General features: G+C 42.7%; 1 protein-coding gene across 9 annotated transcripts in view; it reads right to left on the minus strand.

The window, feature by feature from the left end:
* Nucleotides 1–24344, minus strand: part of PHACTR1 (phosphatase and actin regulator 1) — a 502791-nt gene that overhangs the window by 95457 nt on the left and 382990 nt on the right. For all 9 annotated transcript variants that reach the window (XM_069493048.1, XM_069493047.1, XM_069493046.1 and 6 more), the window contains one exon: nucleotides 18040–18120. In XM_069493048.1, the coding sequence (XP_069349149.1) occupies nucleotides 18040–18120 (81 nt within the window). The remainder of the gene's footprint in view (nucleotides 1–18039; nucleotides 18121–24344) is intronic.

Here is a 24344-nt window from a genome sequence, read left to right on the forward strand (position 1 = left end):
ACCACCCCTGCATCTCGGGGATGAAGCCCACTTGGTCGTGGTGGATTACTTTTTTGATAAGTACTTGGATTCGATTTGCTAGTATTTTATTGAAAATTTTTGCATCTATATTCATGAGGGAAATTGGTCTGTAGTTCTCTATTTTTGTTGTGTCCTTTCCAGGTTTTGGTATCAATGTTATATTGGCTTGGTAGAACGTGTTGGGGAGAATTCCATCCTTCTCAATATTGGAGAATAGTTTATGTAGGATGGACACCAGTTTTTCTTTGTATGTATGGTAAAATTCAGGTGTGAACCCATCTGGACCAGGGCTTTTCTTTTTGGGAAGGTTTTTTATTGCTGTTTCGATTTCAGTTCTTGATATTGGTCTGTTCAGGTACTCTATTTCTTCCTGGTTGAGCCTGGGAAGACTATGTGTTTCTAAAAATTTGTCCATTTCCTCCACGTTCTCCAGTTTGTGTGCATAAAGATTTTTGTAGAATTCATAGATGATATCTTGTATCTCTGTAGCGTCGGTTGTGATTTCTCCTTTCATGTTCCTAATGGAGGTTATTAGAGATTTTAGTTTTGTGCTCTTGGTTAGTCTAGCCAGGGGTGTGTCTATTTTGTTTATCTTTTCAAAGAACCAACTTTTTGTTTTATTAATTTCCCTTATAGTTTCTTTGTTGTCCTTTTCATTTAGTTCTGATTTGATCTTAGTAATTTCTCACCTTCTGCTGGGTTTGGGATCATTCTGTTCTTCTTTCTCCAGCTCTTTGAGTCTATTCGTTAGGTTGTCTATTTGCATGTTTTCTGTCTTTTTGATATAGGCATTTATGGATATGAATTTTCCTCTCAGGACTGCTTTAGCTGCATCCCATAGATTTTGATAAGTTGTATCTCCATTGTCATTTAATTCAAAGAAATTTTTGATTTCCATCTTGATTTCTTCTTTTATAGAATAATTATTCAGGAGAAGGTTATTTAGCTTCCATGACTTTGAGTAAGAGTGAGGGTTTCTGTTTTTGATCATTGTTACTTTTATTCCGCTGTGATCTGAGAAGATGCATGGTACAATTTCTATTTTTTTGAATTTTTTAAGACATGATTTATGTCCTAGGACATGGTCAATCTTAGAGAATGTTAGCTGGGAATTCCTAATGCTTGGTAATTCTAAGTGTGAGTAATTTGAAGACTAGTTAGGCTCTCCATGTCCTTTTTCTATTTACTAGTACTGTTGATTAGCTTCTTTACCAGCATTTTAAAATTCACATAATTTAAAAAATCTGTCCCCATGTCCTCCCAGGAAGAATTTAACCCTCCCGATTCAAATGGATTACTTGTACTTTCATCCATCTAGGTCTTCGCCATCTCTTGTTATCATGGATGAGATAGCGCTCGCAGAGTGTTGGAAATTATCTTGATGTTTTACCTTCTAAAGTTCTCTATGATAATGGCTTTCAAAACTGGCACACAATGACCTCCAATCTTAAGATGCTTAGTACAAGAATTAGTAAAATGCCAACAGGAGGAAGGGAGAAGGCAGAGGAAATGAGGTGGGTTGAGGCAACGGTTTTCAAACTCTAGCAAACACCACGATCCCCTCGGGGGCTCCTCCCGCGTCTCTGACCCAGTCAGTGCAGGATGAGGCCTGAGAATACGCATGTCTAACAAGTTCCTGGGTGATGCTGGCGCTGTTTTTGCTGTTCAGGGTTCCACACCGTGAGAACCACCAGGTTAGGGATAAGGAGTCGGGAGGCAAGAGAGCCTGCAACGACAACTGAGCCAGGTCATGATGAAGTTTAGGGCAGGAAGCACTTACTGTGTGGCCACCATGCAACAGAGATGGTTGTTTTAAGTCTCAGAGAGGACAAGAAAGCAGGAAGTTGCAGCATCTAACTGTGGATCACGAATATGAACTTGTCACAAAGGACAACGGGGCTGGAGAGGGCAGCAGGGTGAAGTGAGCCAGAGGCAGAAATATCTGCCAAGGTAGAATCAGGTCACAATAGCAGCAGAGAGCAGTCTGTTGAAGTTAGCGTAGGTCAATGTCATGAATTTATTTAAATAATGAGACCTAGAAAAGCATGGCTCTCAGATGTAAAACTGGCCCTGGAGATTGTGCCAGCCTTATCCTCCTCTTCTCATGAGGCATAAGAGACAAAGATGCTAGGAGAGTCAAGTTAATGCCAAACCAGTGAGAGTGAATGAATTCATTCAGTTGACAAACAGCTGTTGAGAGGCTGTAATAACAACATGCGTCACATACCAGAAACTGCCAACCCTCACAACGACCTCATGAGGCAGGTAGAGGTTTGCTGTTAGCTTGTTACGACACGTGTAGAAACTACTGCCCACTTGGCTGCCTTCAGAGCCTTGGAGCCTAACCACACCCCATCCTTCCTCTCTGGTAAGTCAGGCGTGTTGCCAAATGCTAAGGAGAAAACAGACATGCCATGGGGGAGGAGGGTGGGGCGGGCTGCGGAAAGGCAGAGCCAGGGTGGGGCTACCTTGAGCTAGCTGCTGTTAGCGTTGGGAAAAGTCAGGGTGAGAAGTTAAGCCCTCAGAAGTAGATGAAGGAAGATAAGGGGTGAAGGAAGATGGAGGACGTGTGCTCAGTGTAGATGCATACTACACATCAGGGCAGGATCTTGTCCTGCACAGAACGGTTTTTGATGTTTTTAAAAATATGATTTATGTAAAAGTTTTGATTCAGAGGCTTGGCTCAAAAGACACAATCAGAGAATTTTTTGCTTGGTTTAGTTTAATTGCATCCACTTCTATTGGATGTCATCTTTGTGACTGTATTCCAAGTGTTTTTTTTTTTTTTTTTGATCATTTGTTGTTTCATTATTGTTCTTTGTTTGCTTTAGAGATATCCTCTGGTTTAGGGTGATCAACATCAACTTCTGCTAAATTAAATTTTCTCAAAGCTCAAGGTTAACTGAAGTTGTTCTTTATAGGTGAATGTCACCACACAGAGAATGGGTGACAGAAATATTTCAGGGTCTCATGGATACCTATGTAACAGCAATTTCTACTTTAAAAAAATTGTATGAAGAATGGATATTTAGCTCTGAAAAGGTTCATGGCCCTTTGAAATTTAAGATTTAAGAAAGTGTCAATTCTAATTCTGAAGAACAAAAATACTCTAATAAATTTAAGCTCACCACTGAATTTGATTTTCTATGAGATGAGTTATTGTTTATATAAAAATATGTTTAAAAATGTATTTCTCGTGGGATACAAAAATTCTTATTTAACAAGTTAAAGTTGAATATGAGTATGAAAAATGGCTTTATATCACTATATTGAACCAATATGATGATAAATTTCATATAGATCAAAAAACTAAAATTAAAACCTCAAAACTAGACTAAATAAAAATAGGAAAAAATGGAAGAGTAGAAATAAATTTACTTATTCAGGCTGTGCAAGAGGGAAACCAGATGGATAGTTTCCACTTACTCATAAAAATTTCTGATTTTTAATTTGCAAATGAAATGCTGTACAACAAATAGAAGAAAAAAGCAACATAATGGAAACGTGTGTGCTAAACATAACTAATAAAAGAACAAACTATTCCAAGTAGGAAGAGTATTTGTTCAGGTAAATAAAAAGCAAGGCCCAGGTGCCACTTGTACAATGCAGAACCTTGTCAGGAATGAGAGAAATGCAAATGAAATGGCCCTGTGGGTGATGTGGATGCATGAAAATGTGTTTGAAATAATGTCAAGTACAAAAGCAGGAATGCAGAACAATATGCACATGTTGATTACAATGACTTGAAATGAAGTATGTGTGCAGGTTGGCAAGTTCTAAAGTGAATTAGGCATGGTATAAATAGAGTTTAATGGCCGTTAACTTTTATTTTCCTGTAAAGATGCTTACCTTTATAAAAGCCGATACAGAAAAATTGCATGCTGCCATGTTAATTTTTTTTCTGCCATGTTAAATTAAATGAAAAAAAAAAGAAGAAAAAAAAAAAACACAACGGTTTTTGTTGGAGAGGATAACCCATTCCTCAGGCTTCTGTGAGGAGCAATTTCCCCCAAGCACTCCTGATGTTTGCCCCCACCCTCTCCACGGCTACCTCACTGCTGGGATATAAGCACTGGTCCCTGTGTCTCCACTGGGTGAACCAATCTATCCTCTGTCCTTCCCACCCTGGATCAGTATTGACTCAGGACTCCGACTCCCCACTTGGTGGGCTGGTTCGAGGTTGAGGCTTGAGGGGAGAAGAATTATCAGGCCCATCTATGACTTCCTCCATACCAGCTTTTAACAGTGATAAAGGTGATACTCTACTTTGCTTTCCCATTTGTCTCATTTCTCCCATGATTCAGGAACTCAGAGACAGAAGAAGGGTGCTAAACGGGGGGTCCCTCAAATCCGTAACAATCTGAAGACTCAAGAGAAGAGAATGCTTTTTCCATCTTGGGTAAAAAGAAATCGAAGGAGCCACGGATAGGTGCTAGAAAGGACTGTGTCATAAGCTATAAACCACGCTCTCCTGGGACGCCTGCGTCCCAGTGAGCAGAGCTGTGCTGCTGAGCGCCTCTCGTTGACTCTCAGGTACAGAGAAGCAGTAGCTGCAGCAGACAGGAGCCCCAGCCTCCCAGCCTGGAGTATGGGGAGAGCCGTGTTGTTGTGCTTGCCATTGTTGGCTTGAGACAAGCTACCTAACTTCTGGGGACCTCGGTTTCTGTCCTTTGAAAACAAAAGTACTGTGCTAGATGATGCCCTACTTCCTTCCAGATCAAAGTGGTCTCTGCATGGGTGCTGGAAGACATTTTTTTAAAAAAGCCCCCCAAAGAACTTGCAAATCAGCATGAAATAACAGATGAGCTACTGTCTGACTTACTGTTTGGGCTTATTACAGCAAGAACTGGGAAGTAAACTAATGGATTTCTGCTTTATTGTTAACTAAATAAAGTTTTATATTCTTATTTTTAAAAAACTAGTAAATAAAATTTCCATGTAGATCCAGAAGTCTGTGCTCTATATACAAAGCCTCTGTACACAGTAGAGACACAGGGAGGAAGAAATTAAAGACGAAAGAAACATTTTTGGAGTACCTTCTGTGCCAACCACAATGTTGGACATTTTATAATGATAGTGATAATAACCACCCCTGAAACAAGATAACAATATTTCAAGAACTTACTATGTGCTAGGCTGTGTTCATTTTATTTATCTATCCATCCCATGAAGTTAGTACCTAAATTATCCTGATTTTATAGAGAAAAGTGAACACTAGAAGTAACTTGTGTGAAGTCACATAACTAACAGGTGCTGAGCTAGTACCATGTGGTGTGTGAGATCTCATTTAAAGTGATCTATTTCCAAATCTTAATCTTCCTTAAGGTTGGCAAGATGAATCCAACAATGCTTTAAAAATAAGACACGTAGTTGTCATAGTTAAAATTCAAATTCTGTTAACTGTTAGTCCTTGCAGCAGAGAATAATGAACAACATCATGAAATCACGGCTACATTTATGCTTCCGTTGTAAAAAACACATTATTATATAAGTGAAATGTCATGTGACAATTTCAGGCTGAAAACTTTAGGAAGGCTTAGCTATACTGCCTCTTTATTGGTAATGCAAATGTGTAGAATTTACACACTCATGCTTGTGAAAATTCAAACACATTTTAATTTACTGATGATCACCAATGTCTATAATTAAAGCAAAATAAAAAAAGTCAAGCCACTCTATGTTGAAGCAAATAATTATCCTTGTGAAGACACGGAAGAGGAACCTACTGCAAGCATTTGCTAATTGCTCTTTCCCTCTGAGACAAGAGCTGCTGTTCGGCTTGTTTTGTTCCCATTTTAGCTTCTCAGACGTGCCCTTTGACCAAAATGTGCATCTCAAACTCAGAGTTGAAGGTGCTTCCCACAGAAGTGTCACTCTGGTTGTGCTGGTGGTCCTAATATTAGTGAGCTTTTTAAAAATATTAATATACATTTTCCAATAGAAAAAAAATCCACTCATTAAGGGGGCATAGCCATTGTTTTGTAACTCACAGAGCTTTGAACAAATATCCATTAATCCCAATAATCTTTTAAATCACTGCAATTGAAGCCGCTGGTGGCTCCCATAGTAAAATGATATGCTAGAGCAACAGTTAATTAAGAAATAATTTATCTAAGGATTTCATTGATGGATTAAAAGCTTTAAGCCTAAGAAGTTGACAATAGCTCCCTGGTAGTTGTCAACTTCCATTGGAGGCATTTTCCTCAATTTGTCTCATTTTAGGGAGTTGATATGACTACAGTGATAATACAGTTATACTACAGTTATAATTTTATAGAATTTTAAACATATATACAGCATAGAAAGCAATGTATTTCTATTAAACACTGCCTATTTTTTTTTTTTTTTGAGACAGAGTCTCACTCTTTTGCCTGGGCTAGAGCACTGTGGCATCAGCCTAGCTCACAGCAACCTCAAACTCCTGGACTCAAGCAATCCTCCTGCCTCAGCCTCCCGAGTAGCTGGGACTACAGGCGTGCGCCACCATGCCCGGCCCAACACTGCCTATTTTCTAAGGAGTGTTATTATCCTTTGACTCTCGGGCATTTAAAAAGACTTGAAAGTCTTATTTAAAACAAACAAACAAACAAACAAACAAACAACTGCAGGAGCTCCTTGGCACATTATCTTTTCCAGAGAGGAAAGGTCGTTTTGTCGGGGTGTGTGTGTATGTGCATGTTTTATGTGTGTGTTTAAACATGTCTGTCCACCACCAGGATTTATGGCAGACACTGAAGGATCCACAGGACCAGGGAATCTATATGTTCAGGACCCACAAATCCGACAATCTTCCAGTTTATCTTCTATTTCTATCTGCAGCAGAAGTCTTTGGATTATTCATATATTCGGCATATACGCAAGAACAATTTTTCAAGAGCCACGAGGTTCTTTACTTTCTGATGCGGGAATCTTTGTGACTCTCAGAATCCTTTTGAACCAACGACATGGAAGATCTGTGCAAAATGTATTTTAATCTCTGAATTTAATTGATTCTGTGACACTCTTATTGGATGATTTCATACACGGAATTGCATGGTACATGTTTCTGTGCTCGAAGAATCCCCTTGCTCTTTTAGTGTTGCTGTTCTGGATTTAATATCCTATTTTGATTTTAATAGGCTTTTCCTTTTTTGTACAGAGGTCTTTGCCTAAAACATTCAATATGTGAAGTGCAATGACTTTCTATCACAAAAGCGGCAAAGACATTGACCTTGAATAGCTTGTTGCATGTCCCTATAGCTATTTCCTGCTGAATTTATTAGTATCTACCCCTTTGCCTGCATCTCATGGTCAAGAAACCACTGCTCATGTGGAATCTGGGCTGCTTCCTGGACCTCGAGCCTATTGGTGACAGGAACACTTCACTGCATCAAACTGTGCCCGTCTCCCAGATGTGCTTCTTTGATCTGTCCTAGGCATGGCTATGTCTCCTCAGCAATCCCCATGCCAAGTGCATTGCCTCTTACATTATCCATCCTGAGGAACTCTGATGGTCCTGACCACTATTTCTGGGTAATGACTCTAGCTTCAAGATTTGCAGCTGAAAGAGGAATTACCATCTTGCTACCCCTGGGCATTTTGATATCAGAAATGCAACTAGAGCAGGGATTGAATATAAAATGAACAGAGTGTCACAGTTTCTCTTCAATGCAATAGGATAGTCTGAATCTCACAGAATCATATAGCATTGTGCAAAGGGCCTTTCATCGTTAATAGGGTAGCCTGGCTCAGACTGAAATCCAAGATTTAAGAAAAATCCTTAATGGCTAGAGCTGGGGGAGGAAAGATATAGGGGCTGACCATTGTAGAATTTAAGCAGCTCTATTTCTCTAGCTGAGCCGTCGAAAAGGGCACCCACTAGCTACATGTGGTGTTATTCAAATTCACTAAAATTAAATAAAATTCAGTTCTGCAGTCAGACTAGCCACATTTTAAATGCTCCACAACCAAACATGGCTAGTGTATCCACCAACACGAATGATGGAATGTTTCCATTCCTGCCGAAAGTTCTACCGGGCAGCACTGCTCGGGGTAGACCTAAAAATCACAACGATGGGCCTAACACATGAGCAAAAGTAAATCCATCTCTGGAATTAAGAGGTTAAAGTGATGCTGCTAAACTAATTTCCATCACAATGAGCAGTCAGCTCAGCGGACTGTATTCCCTTTAGAGAAACTGTACTGGTGAGAAGCCAGGGGTGCTGGGACAGGGGACAAGCTCTGGAGCACATGTGGACAGCAGGAGCCCTGAGAGCAGTAGCACTGAATCAGAGAGGTGGGCAGGGCCTTCGGACAGGCCTGGGGTCTGGGAGGCCCAGCTCTGCCTGGGTGGAATCAGGGTGGGCAAAGAGGGCGTGGGAGGGCATCAGGGGAGGGCGGAAGAGCAGCGCAGGTCAGGTGGCCGGTGATGGCAGGTGGCTGGTGCAGACCAGAGCTCACGTCTGTTGAGCACTGACTCTAAGCAGCAGTGGCCTGAGAGCCCAAGTCGAGTTATGTCCTTTTATTCTCCAACAATGCCATGAGGGGACAGCAAGGGTCAGAATGGGGTTGGAGAGGTCATCATTCCCTGGGCATTCCCAGAGACATGAGGATGATCTCCTGGTCACTAACAGAACGCCTTCAGTCCAACAGGCTGGGCCCGGAATAGTGGGCGAGCGTTAAAGGAAAGCGTGGCCTTGCAGGCTGGAGCAGCCCGGGCTCGTGGGGTTATATTCAGTCAGAAAGTAGAGTCCAGAGAGATGAAAAGGTGTGCCACACTTTCTACTGATAGGAAATGAGACAGCCAGGACCAGAAGCCCAGGCTTGGGACTCCCACAAGTACTGCTGTTTTACAGATATTTACTGGGGGAGGTGGTTAAGGCTGAATGCCCCTTTGACTTGTTCAACTCTATATTAAGTCCTAGGCCAAAGAATAAATTTAGGAAAGGTTTTTTTTTTTTTTTTTTTTTTGAGACAGACTGTCGCTCCATCACCTGGGCTAGAGTACCGTGCTGTCAGCCTAGCTCACAGCAACCTCAAACTCCTGGGCTCAAGCGATCCTCCTGCCTCAGCCTCCTGAGTAGCTGGGACTACAGGCCTGCGCCACCATGCCCCACTAATTTTTCTATATATGTATTTTTAGCTGTCAAATCATTTCTTTCTGTTTTTAGTAGAGACGGGGTCGCGCTCTTGCTCAGGCTGGTCTCGAACTCCTCACCTCAAGCAATCTGCCCACCTCGGCCTCCCAGAGTGCTAGGATTACAGGCATGAGCCACTGCACCCGGCCTCGAAAAGGTTTTCTCAGCTATGGCCAGCTTTCCTTTCCCTAGCTACTAGCTTCCCAAACTTTGGCTGGCCTTCTCGCGGTAAAGGCCAGCGCAGGTCAGGGAGGGTGGAGTGAGGACAGGGCATCAGAAGGCTGGGGCAGGTGGGTGAGGCAGGGATGCCCGCTGTGCTCCAGGCACCCTGCCCTGCTCTGAGTTCGCGGGAGGTGTCCAGACAGGCAGTTCGAAAGGGCGGTTTCCTGGCGGCATTCCAACATGAATTCACACCAGGCAGCAGCACTCAGGGAGCTGACTGTCCTTGCAATACTTACGTTTATGGAAACATTTGTCAGAATTAGGAGGGAAAATATCTAGTGGTTATCTCCAAAAATTCTCATCAATGAGACATGAGGGTGATTCTGAAGAACACTTGGGGTAAGGCTTATTTGCTCTTAGAAAAAGATACTCAGAAGATATAGGGCCTCTCTCGTTCCTCTGGATACTGCGTATGTGCATGTGATGCTGGAATTACTGTAGCCATCTTATTACTAGGACGAGTTGTGACCTGAGGACAGCATCCCTTAGCCACGCTACGTAGCTCACAAATTAACCAGCCCTGAAGCTGCCCTTCCATTGGACTTCATCATGTGAGATCCATTCATTCATTTATTCATTCACACAGTAAGTATTAAATGAGCACCAATGGACCTTCTAGGCATCATCAAAGGCACTTGGGATACTTCAGAGGGTAAACACACAAAGATTGCCGGCCTTGCAGATTTTCTAAATTTGCTTATTTTTTCAGCCTCTTTGAGTTAAGGTTTTTATTATTTGCAAGCAGAGCATCTTAACTTATACCCTGCTGACTGCATATTGGCTTCACAGGTAACTGAAGAACCTATAATTAAATAGCACAAAAACAATCAAAAGCACACTTCTTCTTGTTCCTTATCTTATCGGACGTGTCTGCATCTGACACTGTGGACCATGTTCCCCCTCACTAAGCCACAGCCTCTTGCCTTGGCTTCCATAATGCAATGAAAAGGCATTTCTGGTTTAATTCCTATTTTTAATAATTCTTTGGCCACTTCTCAGTCTTTGAGGGTTTTTCTTACTCCCAGGTCATTTTTTTTATTCCCTGAATATTAAATGTTGGGGTTCCGTGGGGTTTTCTGGCAGGGCCATTTATTTTCATACTCCACATTGTCCCAGAGAAATACCATCAATCTACAAAACTTCACAGCATGTACGTTGTGTATTCACTGACGATTACAAACTCTCTCCAGCCCAGATCTGTCTCTAGAGCTTCACATCTGCATATTTAGTGTCCTACTTAGACATTTAGATATCTCAAACTCAGCGGAGCCAAGTCATCACCATATTTTGTGGCCTAAACTCACTTCTCTGGGGTTCCCAGCTCACTGAGCGGCCCTGACCTGGCCCACCCTGTCGTCCAAGCCCGAATCCCAAGTATCATCCCTGCCCACTTCCTCTCTTTCACTGCCCCCAAATCTGAGCTGTCACAGGGCCCTCTTGCCCTGTCCTCCTATAACTCTCCAATCTGTCCTCTCTCTCTCCCCCATGCCTCCTCCCCTTGTTCCTGCTACCCACCGTCACATCATCTGACTCCAGCAACAGCCGCCTAACTCATCTCCCTGACTCACGTCCGGGACGCCCCTATAGGCCGAGTGATGAGGCTACAAATTTGACCACGCAGAAAACCCTCCCAAGAGCTCTTCACTGTTCTTGAGCTAAAGAATGAACAATGAATACAGTTTTCCAGGCTGCAGGATCTGCCCTGACTCCCCCTTTCCCTTATAAACACGCTGGACGCTCACTCTTTCCCTTTAGTTTATTCCCGACTTGGTGCTTCCAACTGTGCTAGTCTTCTGCTTGCAGCGTTCCCCCTGAACACCCCATCTTCTCTAGGACCATTCTTACACATCCTGCAGGTTTCCTCTAAGACACCACTCCTGCCACGACGCCACCTCTACGTCCCCAGGCCCAGGTGGGTGATGCTTCCATGTGTCATCTGAAAATCCTATACTTTCTCCATCGTAATTGCCAAGCTGCCTAAACCCATTAGCCAGGAGTGCCTGGCTTGTCCTTTTTAGCATTCCTGGTGCCTGCAACATAAGAGGTACTCACAAATATGTGATGAATGACTAAATGTACCGGGGAATGCATACTCATTATCATCATCATCATCATAATAATTTCATTAATTCTTTTGGCTTGGGATAGTGGTTTTCTGAGAGAAAAAGTGTTGCTTAAGATAATTTTTATCACAATTTCTCTTTATTGTTTAAACCACTTTCCATCTGTCTCAATTTGACATCTTTACATTTTTTAAAGGTGGATTTTGTTTAAAAAACAAGTCTAGGTAAATCCATTGTACCAAGTGCTCCGGCGCTACACAAATGATTATATGTTGCTGATGCTGAAAGCAAACACTCCTTTCATTTTCACACAGTTATTCCAAATCACAGCTTTCCGAAGATGCCATTTCTAGGTGAGACATCAGAAACGGCTAAAAACGTGACTGGCAACAGTGCCTGGTAAAGGTTGTGAAAAGCATTTCCTATAAACTTGAAGATTTTAAAAGTCTACGCACCTGGAATACCAGATAAACCGTGGGATTTAAGAAGGCTCAAGCCTACATCTGTCTCCTCTAATACGGAAGAGTTTTTATTTTTAAAAGATGATGACCTTTTCATTTAAATATCAGGCTTTTTCCTCCCCAGTGCCAGAGAAGGAAAAATGCAACGTCTGTGTAAAAGAGCTGTCCGTTGCAGAAAGCTTCTGTTTGTGTTTATAATTAAAAATAACAACCTCCAAAATGTTGCTCTAACCTGATTAAGGAAAAGAAAAACACACTTCAATGCACTTTATTGTTTGCTATGAAATGTTATCTCTAATTCCCAGCACACAATGAAAAGCGAAGCTGCTCTCTGGGACACCATCAGTTTTATTCTTTTCTTGCAAGATACACGTCCTCCTGATCTTTTCCCCTCCCAGTGGGATTATCTCTTCCCCCAGGCCTAGGTGGGGCTGCAGTGGGTTGAGTGGCCTCAACTATATCACTGCAGGCTGACACATTTAATGCAGGGTTGTCTAACATGCAGGGATACTGTCATTTCATCTGACGGTAGAGAGGTGGTCTCTCTCCCCAACCCCCCACAAGGGACGCATTCATGTAAGTCAAATAAACCCATACTATATGAAGCAAGTGACATTATGAGAATTGAGGTTTCACGGGGAAATCCAGTGGTGAAAATAACAGCACAACCACCACTGTTACCCCTAGCATTCTATAAATACAGCAGTGTGGCTATTTGTAGAGATTATATACAATAACCATTACTAGTAATATTTATTAAGATCCTCCAACTACCAGTGTGTACAGCTTTCCTGTGTTCCTATAAATTCCCAGTGAAGGACACCTGGTCTTAGCACAGATTTTTAAGAGTTCACACTTACTGGGTAGGACTTAGGTGAAGTCAATCACCTCTTTGGGCTTTAGCTGCATCGTCTCTACATTGGGATAATAGTGGTAGCGACGCCAGGTGACTTCCCTGAGATCCCTACTAAGTCTGAGAAATATCATCACTATTTTACTAATGGTCAAACAGTATGCAGTTGACCCTTGAACAACAAAGCTTTGAACTGTATGAGTCCACTTACATGTGTATTCTTTTTTCCAACGAAACACAGATCCAAAATATAGTATTCCCTGGATGCAAAACCCACGTTCAGAGGGGTAACTTTTCCTACACACAAATTTGGTGAGGTTGACTGCAGGACTTGAGTATGTGTAGATTTTAGTGAGTGTGTGTGTTTGGGGGGAGCAGTCTTAGAACCGATCCACCACAGATACTGAGGGAGAACAATGCTGTCTTTGGTATATTTTTCCCATAACACTTAGAGACACTATCTGAAAGTAGAGTATTTGGCATCCATATGTACAAATATGAGGGCTGTCTGGAAAGTATCCAGCCATTGTTAATATAATTAATGTCTCTATTTGGCTGTATACTTTCTGGACAGCCCTTGTATGAAGTACTACCTACTTAAATAACTGGCAATAAAGTTTCATGGACCATAAAACTGAATAATAATTAAGGGGGACCAGTGTTCCTAGTGTTCTGGATTTTGCCAGTGCAAGTGAATAAACCAAGTCACATGAACATGCAGAAATAACTTCATGTTTGCATTTGTTGCTTTCAATAAGTATTTGCTTGAGATTTTGTTTGTTTGGTTATCACTGTAGTTCAACACCTGTACGACTACCTGACAAAGAGGGAGCCTTTGGTACCAGATTGTTGAATGAATGAATGAATGAATATTCCAGGAGGGCAGGAGAACTTTGTTTAATTAAACTTTGTTTAGTTTGTTCAAATTAAGATCTAATTTAAGCAAACAGGCACCAAGACTGAGGAATAAATAAAAATAAGCTATCAGTCAAATTATAGATTATTTTCCACCTTAGTTGGTTTGACATGTTTACTGTTTAGAGTGTTGACAGTTCATCTTAATATTTACATTGTGTTCTTCATAAAATTATTATAGTTACATTGTAGAAAATTTGGGAAATGGAAGAAAAATAACTTCTAATTATAGGTCCCTACTACCATTGCGACTAACATAATGAAAAATTTTCTCTTCTGTAGTTTTCAAAGTATGTTGCATTCTTACCTGGCCTCAATATATCTAGAGATCAAATGCCTCCCTCTGATTTTAAAACTTTTATCTAAAGCTCCTCTGGACTCTAAAATTATGTGATTCTATATAGAAACCAATAATATATATATATAAGCTATTGAACATGGTTCTTATTTCTAACCTATCTCATTAAATGAAGCATTCTTGTGCTAGTTCCTATAGACATTTGGGGTTATTTTTCTTAGACACAAACTCTCATTGTGCCTGATTTTAAATCATTGACCGGTTGGGATTTTAAGCTGCTAAGAAAAATATAGTTTTGAGAACTGTCAGAGTAACAAAACCTCATTAATTCTGAGCATACCCTGCTCAAATAGTTATGAATCTCAAATCACTATAGATTATTTTCATACTTTCTTATGAACAAGTGGGGGCATTATTAGGCAAAATCAATAATGTAAAAAAGAATGGAAGAGAAACCCTTACCTACTAAAGAGAACAAATTGTTTTTCACCACGTTAGCAGTGTCCCGCACACAGTGTGACCGCGGCACAAACGGAGGCAGGACCTGGAGGGCTACAAGCGAGCGGATGGGCCGACATAGTAATTACAAATCACTGCGGCAGCTGCCAGAGGCCGCACATCGCTGGTGGAAATTATTTTGCTGCCGGTAACTAGCTAGAGTCATGTGTGCTAACGCGAGGAGGTGGCACAAAACGAGGAGTTACCAGCCAGGCAATCTGGAATGATTGCTCCAAATCTATGAAATTTATCTTTAAAACCAACAACTTGAAAAAAATGATTAAAGTCTCTTTGCTACGTGTTCATCAGGTTGTGGCAAAACAATTTGATTTGGTTTACCCACCAGAATCTCAGACACAGCAAGAGGAATGAGAGGACAGAAAGGAAAGGAGGAGTGACAGGACAGTGACTCCCGGGAGGCTCAGAGGACAGCAAGGTGGGGGCGTAGACAGGGAATTGAACTGGGCCGCAGGAGACTGGGTTCTCAGTGACACTGACATCAGTAGGGACATTCTGAGGAGGTGTAGATCTTTGTACCTTTTAAATACTCAGCCAAAAGGTGTCAGTTACATCTGCTTTTCCTAATTCTTGGGCTTGTTGACAGGGTCACCGAGGGTGAGGTACACAAAAGGGTTTGAAGAAGCATAAAGGACGATGATGATGATGATGACACTAATAAGCATCACAGCATGTTAACATTTCTTGAGAATCTATAGGTCTCCAGCCACTGTTCTATTTCACATGTACAATCTTATGTAATCCTCATTACAACATTATCCACACTTTCGGATAAAGAAACAGAAGCACAGAGAAGTTAAGCAACTTCACTAAAGTTGCACAGCTAGTCAGCAGTGGAACTGGAATTGAATCCAAGTAAGCTGCTCCCAGGGCTCATGCTCCAAACTGCCGATATAATGTAATATAAGCTAATGAGGCTAATGTCCACGGTGATACAAAATGGATTTTTCTATCAGAAAAATCCCACAGTTGGCTGGGTGCGGTGGCTCACGCCTGTAATCCTAGCACTCTGGGAGGCCAAGGTGGGTGGATGGCTCGAGGTCAGAAGTTGGAGACCAGCCTGAGCAAGAGTGAGACCCCGTCTCTACTAAAAATAAAAAGAAATTATCTAGCGAACTAAAAACATATTAGAAAAAAAATTAGCTGGGCATGGTGGCGCATGCCTGTAGTCCCAGCTACTTGGGAGGCCGAGGCAGGAGGATTGCTTGAGCCCAGGAGTTTGAGGTTGCTGTGAGCTAGGCTGACACCATGGCACTCACTCTAGCCCAGGCAACAAAGTGAGACTCTGTCTCAAAAAAAAAAAAAAAAAAAAAAAAAATCCCACAGCACACACAAACCTGTAAACCTACTAAGTGCAATGATGTTTTAATTTTAGTCCCTCTTTTCTTCTATTCCCGTCATCTAAACAGTAAACATTTTGGAGAGTCTAACCTGCATCTGACATTATCTGAGGCTTGGGGGATCCTGCAACAAGCCCCTGAGACCCCTGGTCTCCTGCAGTTTATGTGCTAGTAAGGAAAGTCAGTCAACAAACAAACAAAAAAGAGCAGGCAGTGATAAGAGCAAAGATGAAAATAAAACAAGGGGTTGTGACAAGGGACAGGCGAGGAGCAGACTGGTCCTTCCGTCCACAACCACTACGGGAGCACAGGCTGTGTGTCAGCTCTGTGCCTGCCGACGGGGAGGGGGGCAGGTGTGAACAAGGTACATCTCCTGCTCTCGGGGAACTGCACAGGCCCCGTCTCAATGGCCTTCTGTTTCCTTCCCTATAAAATGAGGCTTTTACTCCAACAATCTGTGACTTCTTTCATTAAGTTAGGAAGCCACTTAGGCAATACTTACCTCGACCCAGGTATTAGATGTAATGGAAATAATAAATGTTATAGTAAAACTGTATTTTCTCCTTTAGAGTATTCCTGAAGTTTTACAGCGAGAGATATACAAGTTGCAGGAGGAGAGGAGGGAGGAGAGGGACTGCTTAAGTGGATCTGATCAGGCTTTAGCTGGGACCATCATATTTATACAAGCACTTAGGTGCTCATTGTATAGTATTATATCTGTAGTCAGATGCTTTCCATCTCTCCTGGGGAGTGAATATGGAGGAAGGCGCTTCTCATGAAGCATGGAGACTTAAGGTCAAAACAAGGGAGGGTTGGCGGAGTGAACAAAAGGCAAGACATTGGAGAAAAGTTGTGGATTCTTTTCCCCCAGAGAGCTTACTCAAGCAAAGACACTGTATTCTGGAATGGCCTTCCCAGAAGCAGACGGGTACAGTGACTCACCACTGGGATTCCTTGGCCCCAGGAGGCCCTGATGACGACAGAACGTGGTTCGCGATAGTACAACCACACACACAGTCTCTGTTATCCCTTGTCACCAGGGCAGGGCAAGAGCTACGCCACTTTCTACTTGTATTTCAGGCTGGTAATTTGTGCTAAAAGAAAACACTTCAAAAGCACCACTGGGAAGCCCTGTGACAGGAATGGAGGTGGTGAGATGTACCAGAGGAATAAAGACCAACTCACAAAACAGTGGAATCTGGGAGATGTACCAGAACCCAGAAACCCAGCCTGCCTTTTTGCATCAGGACACAAACGAGGCATGGAGGAGACCTACAAAAACATGGTAAAGCTACGCCTCGGCAGAATTACAGGAGCACTGTGACTACCAGGATGAATCATTAGAGTACGATATTATGTGATTTAATAATCTGGCCCAAGAAATAACACCAGCCCTGAAACAAAGGAAGACCTGACACAGACAATTACTACTGATGACTGTTACAAGATTGGAAGGGCAGTCTGATATTGCACTCACAGCCCTAACAGGAGAGTGTGGTCCTCGGAGTGGGAGAGAAAAAAAAAGGGGAAGACAGAAGAGAGTGGCGAGAAAGTGTACCTGCAGGTTCCACTTAAACCAGCAAAATTCTTAAAAAAGAAAAGAGGAGAATATTTGATATACTGTGTAAACCACTGCATACATTCGTATTTAATAACAGTGATTCGATAGGCAAAAGGCATACAGTATTCACTGGTAAACACTTGTGGACACACCTACAGAGCATTTGAAGCACTGTATATATTATCACGTAAAATATCTTATGTGTATAGTTATATCATAATTTTCTCTCCTTTAATTTCTTCTATAGTAGGAGACAGACTATCCAAACAACAAAAAGACAAGACCAAAAAAAGAAAACAACCTGTTAAGGAACTCCTAGATGCTTGTGGCTTGTTAGCATTTGCCTTGGGAACCCTCCTGCCTGCAGGAGCCTAAGCAATTACATCCACCCCAGCTGTGTGTGTTTGTGCACCAACACACTCACACCAGTTCCTACAGCATTCCCAGGGCTACCTCATTTTTCTTAGCATCCTGTTGTTTCATTCCAATGCTGAGAAAAGAGATTTGTTTCCCTCCTTCCATGGAATACTGGGAGCTTTAGCACTACTGCTACGTTCTCTTTCCTCTCCAGACTTGTCTGCAGTTTTAAGGGTTCAATTCCTGATCAAGGGATGCAGAAAACTAAATGCAACTCCAAGACACATGCAAACGGACTCCGAGCGTGGCTGCTTACCTTTGTCGTAGATTTCCTTCAGGACCCCTCGCTTTATCAGCTCTTCTCTGCTTTGCCTCATTGATATTTTCCTTTCCAGGGCTACATGCAAAAGGCAAACAGAGAAACAGATGTGAGTAGTTCACAAAGCTGTCTGTTAAAGGATCTGATGTTAATACATACAGCAATGTAACGTACAGGGAAGCTTCTGGAAATTATGCTTTGCTAATGTAAGCTAATGAGATATGCCACTTAATACTTTTTGGCACTATCATAAGCCTTTTAACCAGGTGTCGTTTAATCTTCAAAATAATCTTCCAATTACCCATGAGGTAGGCATTTTTATTTAATTTTATTTAATCCTGATTTATGGCTGAGCAGACTGCAGTGTCGAAAAGCTCAGACACTGGTCAGAGTCATGCTGCTACCGAGAAAAGGAGCCAGGATCCAACGCCAGAAACACCACCTCTGATCTCAGCTTAACCGCCACGTCATCCTGAACTTCCCCGAGCCTCGGAGGTGGGATTGCTATGTCAATGACCTAGTTCAGAGATCACTCCTCACTTAGGATTTTGTTGCTTTCCAACTATTTTTTTTAAAATGGTATGAAAATATCTTCTGAGCAGCTCTGTGGACCGGCCTCCCCCGGTGCCGAGGTGAGACGCTCTGAGGGGTGTTTGGTGACCTCCAAGTGACGTCCCCACTGCCTTCCTGTCTCGTGCTCCCAACCGGAGCAGCCATCAGGGAAGGAATTGTTCAGTTATTGAATGTTCCTCTGCCACACCTGGCTGCTCACGAGCCCACTGTTCGGACAGGTGGGGCCAGAGGAGGAAAGAAGGAGCACCGAGCCTGCTGGGGACAGATCACGTGGAAGCAGAGCCCGGGAGGGGAGAAGTGAGGGGCTGCCCAAAGCGCAGGCCCGTAGCTCAAAGGAGGCCAAGGGCAGAGCCCGGGAAGACGGGGCCATTCCCGCGGCTGGCCCTGCAGGCAGTGGGCACGGCACACACCGACTCGGGAGAGGAGCGCTTCCTTCTGTTGCTTGTGTCAGCTTGAAAATCTCCACATCTTTTGGAAACATGATGATTGAGGGGGGAAAGGCCAGTTATAAAGTAAAGAAACTATTTTAGGTAGACACATGCAGATACAAATTAATTAACTACTCATACCCCTCAATGGAATTGAGTCCAAGGAATATGAATAAGACCTAGAAAAGACAGCAGGGAAACTGGGACTGTGGTTCTCTTTGTCACCCACTAGCTAGGCAGGTCACTTTGGGTCTGGGAAAGCACGGATGCCCCAGCCCAGATATTCCAGTGTCACGGGCCCACGATGGCACCAGGACATCCTGACTCAGACGAAAAGCTCTCTGGGTTATTCTCAGGCATAGCTGGGCTGAGAGTCACTGATTATATATTTCGGAACTTACTAAGAAATGCTGTATTCTAGCTCCCTCTCTTAAATTATAATGAATTAAGTGGTATGAGAGAGAAAAGGAAATGTTGGGTTAGGTTGCGCTCACACAGAGCAGACAGAGAACATATTAATACTGGAGACGTGTACATGTACAGGCACAGAAGTGAGGGCAGGAGGGTGACACAGGACAAGGGGCAAAGGTGGCTGCAGGAACACCAGAGCAGCATTTGTTTCGGAGGCTCAGGAGTTTTACGGCCCAGACCGAAGGACACGATACGGTGGCAGGAAAGCAGAAGGATGTTCTCTATGCAGAAGAGAGCTTGGGAACGGCTGGAGAAGGGAAAGGGAATTGCATGCAGTTGGGTTAGAAAGTTCTGCCTGATTTTAAAAGATCCGCTTAGCAGCACGGTAGCAGATGACGGGAGAGGTAAGGGGACGCAGGGCTTTTAAGCAAGGAGTTTGTTACAGGTCTTCTGGGGGACACACAGCCACCAGATGTAAAGAGGAGCTTTGCCATCCTGTTCTTATCCATGTAAACCAAACAGATTTCTCTTAAACAAAATGATGTCTCTCGGGGGCTTTTCAGAACCACAGACTAGAGCGGATGGACCTGGTCCACAGCACTGCAGGAAGCGTCTGCAAGGAGGAGGGCAGAACCCTGGACTTGGAAGTCCAAGATCCCCAGCTATCTGTAGCACGTGGATGTTCTCAGGCCACCCACTTAGCCGTCCGGACCTCAGCTGTCCCGCCACCCTAATCCTATCACTGTGGACCCACTGCACATGGTGAAGGGCACCTGCTAGGGCTGGAGGTGGTCGTGACCGAAGGGACAGCCCCTGCCCTCATAGAGTTTACAGATAACCCTGACATTCAGTCTATCATCAAATAATGACATTTCCTAATGTGTGATTACAAATTGAGATAAGTTCTCTCAAAGGAAAGGGACATGGTCCTATCAGAGCATATGATAAATAATGTCCCCCCATGGGGTTTTAGAAAAAGCTTTTTTTTTTTTAAGAGACAGGGTCTCACTCTGTCACCCAGGCTGGAGTACAGTGGCATGATCATAGCCCCATCTCTACAAAAAAATTTAAAAATTAGCCAGGCATGGTAGGGTGTGCCTATGGTCCCAGCTACTAGAGAGGCTGAGGTGGAAAGATTGCTTGAGCCCAAGAGTGTGAGGCTTCAGTGAGCTCGAGCAATCCTCCCATCTCAGCTTCCTGAATAGCTGGGACCACAGGTGCACCCCCCACCAAGCCTGGTTAATTTTTAAATTTTTTTTAGAGACAAGGTCTTGCTATGTTGTCCAGGCTGGTCTCTAATTCCTGGTCTCAAGCAATCCTCCCGTCTCAGCTTCCCAAAGGGCTGGGATTATAGGTTTGAGCCACTGCAACCAGCCTGAAAAGGATCCCTGAGATGAGATTGAAAGATGACTATATCTTATCTCAGCAAAGGGCAGTCAGGTAGGGGCCAAGGGAAATGCTCCAGAGAGAGCAGGCTTGGCAATGAATGGCTCCCGGCAGAGGAATCACGGTGCCGTGGCAGAGGAGAAAGAAAGTCAGTGTGGCTGCAGCCACCAGCACCAGGTGGAGAATGTTTGAGATGAAGCTGGAGGGGCAGGGGGCTGGGCAATGGGCAGATATGATCAGACTTGAGTATTCGAAAGATGCGTATTTGTTTCAGTGTGGAGAATGGATTGGAAAGAAGCCAGTTACCAGGTAATTACAGACATCTAGGCAGGGGATGATGGCAGCTGAGACTGAGATGCTGGCGACAGAGCCAAAGGATGTACCCAAGACACGTGAAGGTGGCAATGTGGATGCGACCAGAAGTTAAAGACTGGACAAGGTATGCACAGGAAAGAGAGGGGCCAAGGATGACTCTTTGCTTCCTGACTTGCATAACTGAATCGACAGTGAATATAAGGCAGGGAACACAGGCTGAGAGTCGGGTCTGGAGGGCAGGTGATGAGCTGCACATCCAAGAGGAGGTAACAAGTATGTGCCAGGAAATGTAGCTAGATATTTCATAAAACAGGAATGGGAAGTTAAAAGAGACTGTGCTTTGTGCCACAGACAATGTTCTTCACATACCAGTGCTTCTCAGACTTTTCCATGGACACACTCATTACAGCAAAGGAGGGATGCCAGGGGCTCCAAGGTTAAGATTTGGATTTGCCTGCCCCAAGCATGCCATTTCTTTCATGTATTGAGTTTTTCTTTAAAAATTAAGGTGGACCTCACATCATATATCTGCTCTAATTTAAATAAGAAACCCCACTCCCACCCCGCCCCTGCCACCAGTTTCCAAGTTAAATTAACATTCTAGGAAGAGGTGCCTCATTTATTCTATGGCTTTGTCCACTTCCTGTTACGGGACCCTGAGCCCCCAGGGAATGCACAGCACAGATCATTTTGAGAAAGGTGAAAAGTTATGTTATTTAATGCTCAACTTAATGTAACTTAATGCTCAACACAATCCCATGAAGTGTTATTCCCATTATACAGATGAGATACCTGAGGCCCTGCAAAATGAACTTGCTCAGAGTCACACCGCAGTAGGTAGAAGGACAGAAAGAGATTTTAATTCTCCTCCTTTTTTCTCCAGGATACCACATGGTTATGAGGATTGTGACGATGCATATGAAAACAGTAAGGCTCTGCAAATGGAAGGCTGTCTGATGATTAATTTACTTGGGGTTGAAAGTCACAGTTAAGGGACATAATTCCACGTCATTCTCAGGAGCTTCCTCCTTGTTAGGCACTGTTCCCTGAGCCTCTCTCTTCACAAGGTACGTGAGATGCCTCCTGATCTCACCTGCCACAGCCCTTCCAAAGACAGAGCTGAGCTTCACTGGGGCCACAGACAAGCCCACCGCTGCTCCGGGAAGTGAGATACAGTGGGCTGTCAGGTGCAGAAGGACAACTCAGACCTGTGGCCTGGTTTACGACTGAACCACAAAACCATAAAACAAGTGGGGTTAATGTGGAGAAAAAAAGAAAATATAACGGTTTCCTTGTCATCAACCAAGGAAATGGTCCAACCCTCCCTCCCTGATAATTTTGGTTTTGGGTAGAACAGACATGAAAAAGGAAGAAAAGAGAAGAAATTTTCAAAAGTTAAAGAAACCAGAAGGAGAGTGAGGCACCAGGGAAGGTGTAAAGTGTGACTGTAACGTGTCCTGCACCTGCCCAGAGGGCGGCAGGAATGAGACAGAGCAGCTCAGGGAGAACCGAGGCACGAGGGGGCGCTGATTGCGTGGGAGTGTTTGGTCTTCGGGGGTAGGAAGGGAAAGTGAACGGAACAGAACTATCCATCCCTTAAAAAAAAAAAAAAAAGAAAATCTGTATTGTTAGACACAAGGCAAAAACATGCAAGCAGGCATTATTTTTATATAAAAGAAAAATAAAGTCAGTAAGGACTTATTTTAAAATAAGAAAATCTATCCTAAAATGCAAGGATCACTCTAATATTATTCAGTTATTAAAGCCCAGGGCGGCATGAAATCTGAGTGACCACACATGGAGATGTTTTGGTACAAACTTTTTGGTTATAAAACTGGATTGTGGTGATTGATGGTGGCACAACTCTATAAGTTTACTAAAATTGTTGCATTATACACTTACAATGGGTTGATTTTATGGTATATGAATTATATTTCAATAAAGCTATTAAAAATGGGGAGGAACGGTAACCACTGTGAACTAAAATAAAATCTTAAGCCTCCCAGCCAACTCAATAGGCCCCTCTTGGCCAAGCGGACTCAGCCCCGATCAGGAAAAAAAAAAAAACAAAACAACCTTAAAGCAGAGTTGCTGGCCATGAGAAGGGAGGACAGATACATCTAGTTATGTCCTGTCCCTTTTGGAGTTATTTTTTGTCATGATAAGACACAAAATCATTAACAAGCCTAAGGCCATGTAAGACAGAGGTTAAACCATATGTGCAGGTTATCAATTTACTTAACAGATCATCGAGTCTCGGTATATGTCCCGTAATTATCTGGTGACTTGTCTCTGATTAATAGACTTCCTTATCTTAACTTAAAACATTCCAAGCATTTAGACAAAGCTTCATTTCTTTAACCAATTAAAAATCAAAGAATCTTTAAACCCACCTAAAACCTGTAATCCCCTGCTTTGAGATGTCCTGCATTTGGGGGCAAAACCAATGTATGCCATCCCTGTATTGATTTATGACTTTCTATGTAATTCCTCTCTCCCTGAAATGTATAAAATCAAACTGTAACCCAACCACCAGGGAGACCACTTGCTCAAGGCTTCTTAGGCGTGGCTCTGTGGGCCATGGTCGTACATATTTAGCTCAGAATAAACCTCTCTAAATTATCTTACAGAGTTTGGGTTCTTTTCCATTGACAACACAAAAGAAAATACCTATAATGGCAAAAGCATTTGTTAAAAAAATAAAAACAGTAAATCTAAGCAAACATTAAGAAATCAATAAACTTTAGGCCAGAGGAAGCTAAGAGGCCAACATTAAATTAAAAAAAAGAAAGAAATATAGCATATAAAGGCAAATTTCTAAAAAAAAATTTTTTTAAACCTCTAATACCTAATTAATCAGTAGAACCAAAATTAAAAAATTAGGAATCTGATTGCCCCAAAAATGAACATGCAGCTCAGAGAGTGGCCAATGAACTCCCCGATCTTTAGAAAATAACCAAATTTCTGGGCTGCAGTAAATGCAAAACACCTGCACTTACAATGGTACTGTGGCAACTGAAACATCCAAACAAAACATACACCAGCAAATGTGCAAAGACTCCTTCCAGGGCTATCCAGTCTGAAATTCTAAACCAACATATGTGATAGCTGAAGATTCAGGGAAAGGGAAAAACAAATCCCCATTTGCTTTTATACCAACAAAGAGTTAGTTGAATAGATCCAAACACA

The sequence above is a fragment of the Eulemur rufifrons genome, chromosome 18, assembly GCF_041146395.1.
Source record: "Eulemur rufifrons isolate Redbay chromosome 18, OSU_ERuf_1, whole genome shotgun sequence".
Taxonomy (NCBI): domain Eukaryota; kingdom Metazoa; phylum Chordata; class Mammalia; order Primates; family Lemuridae; genus Eulemur; species Eulemur rufifrons.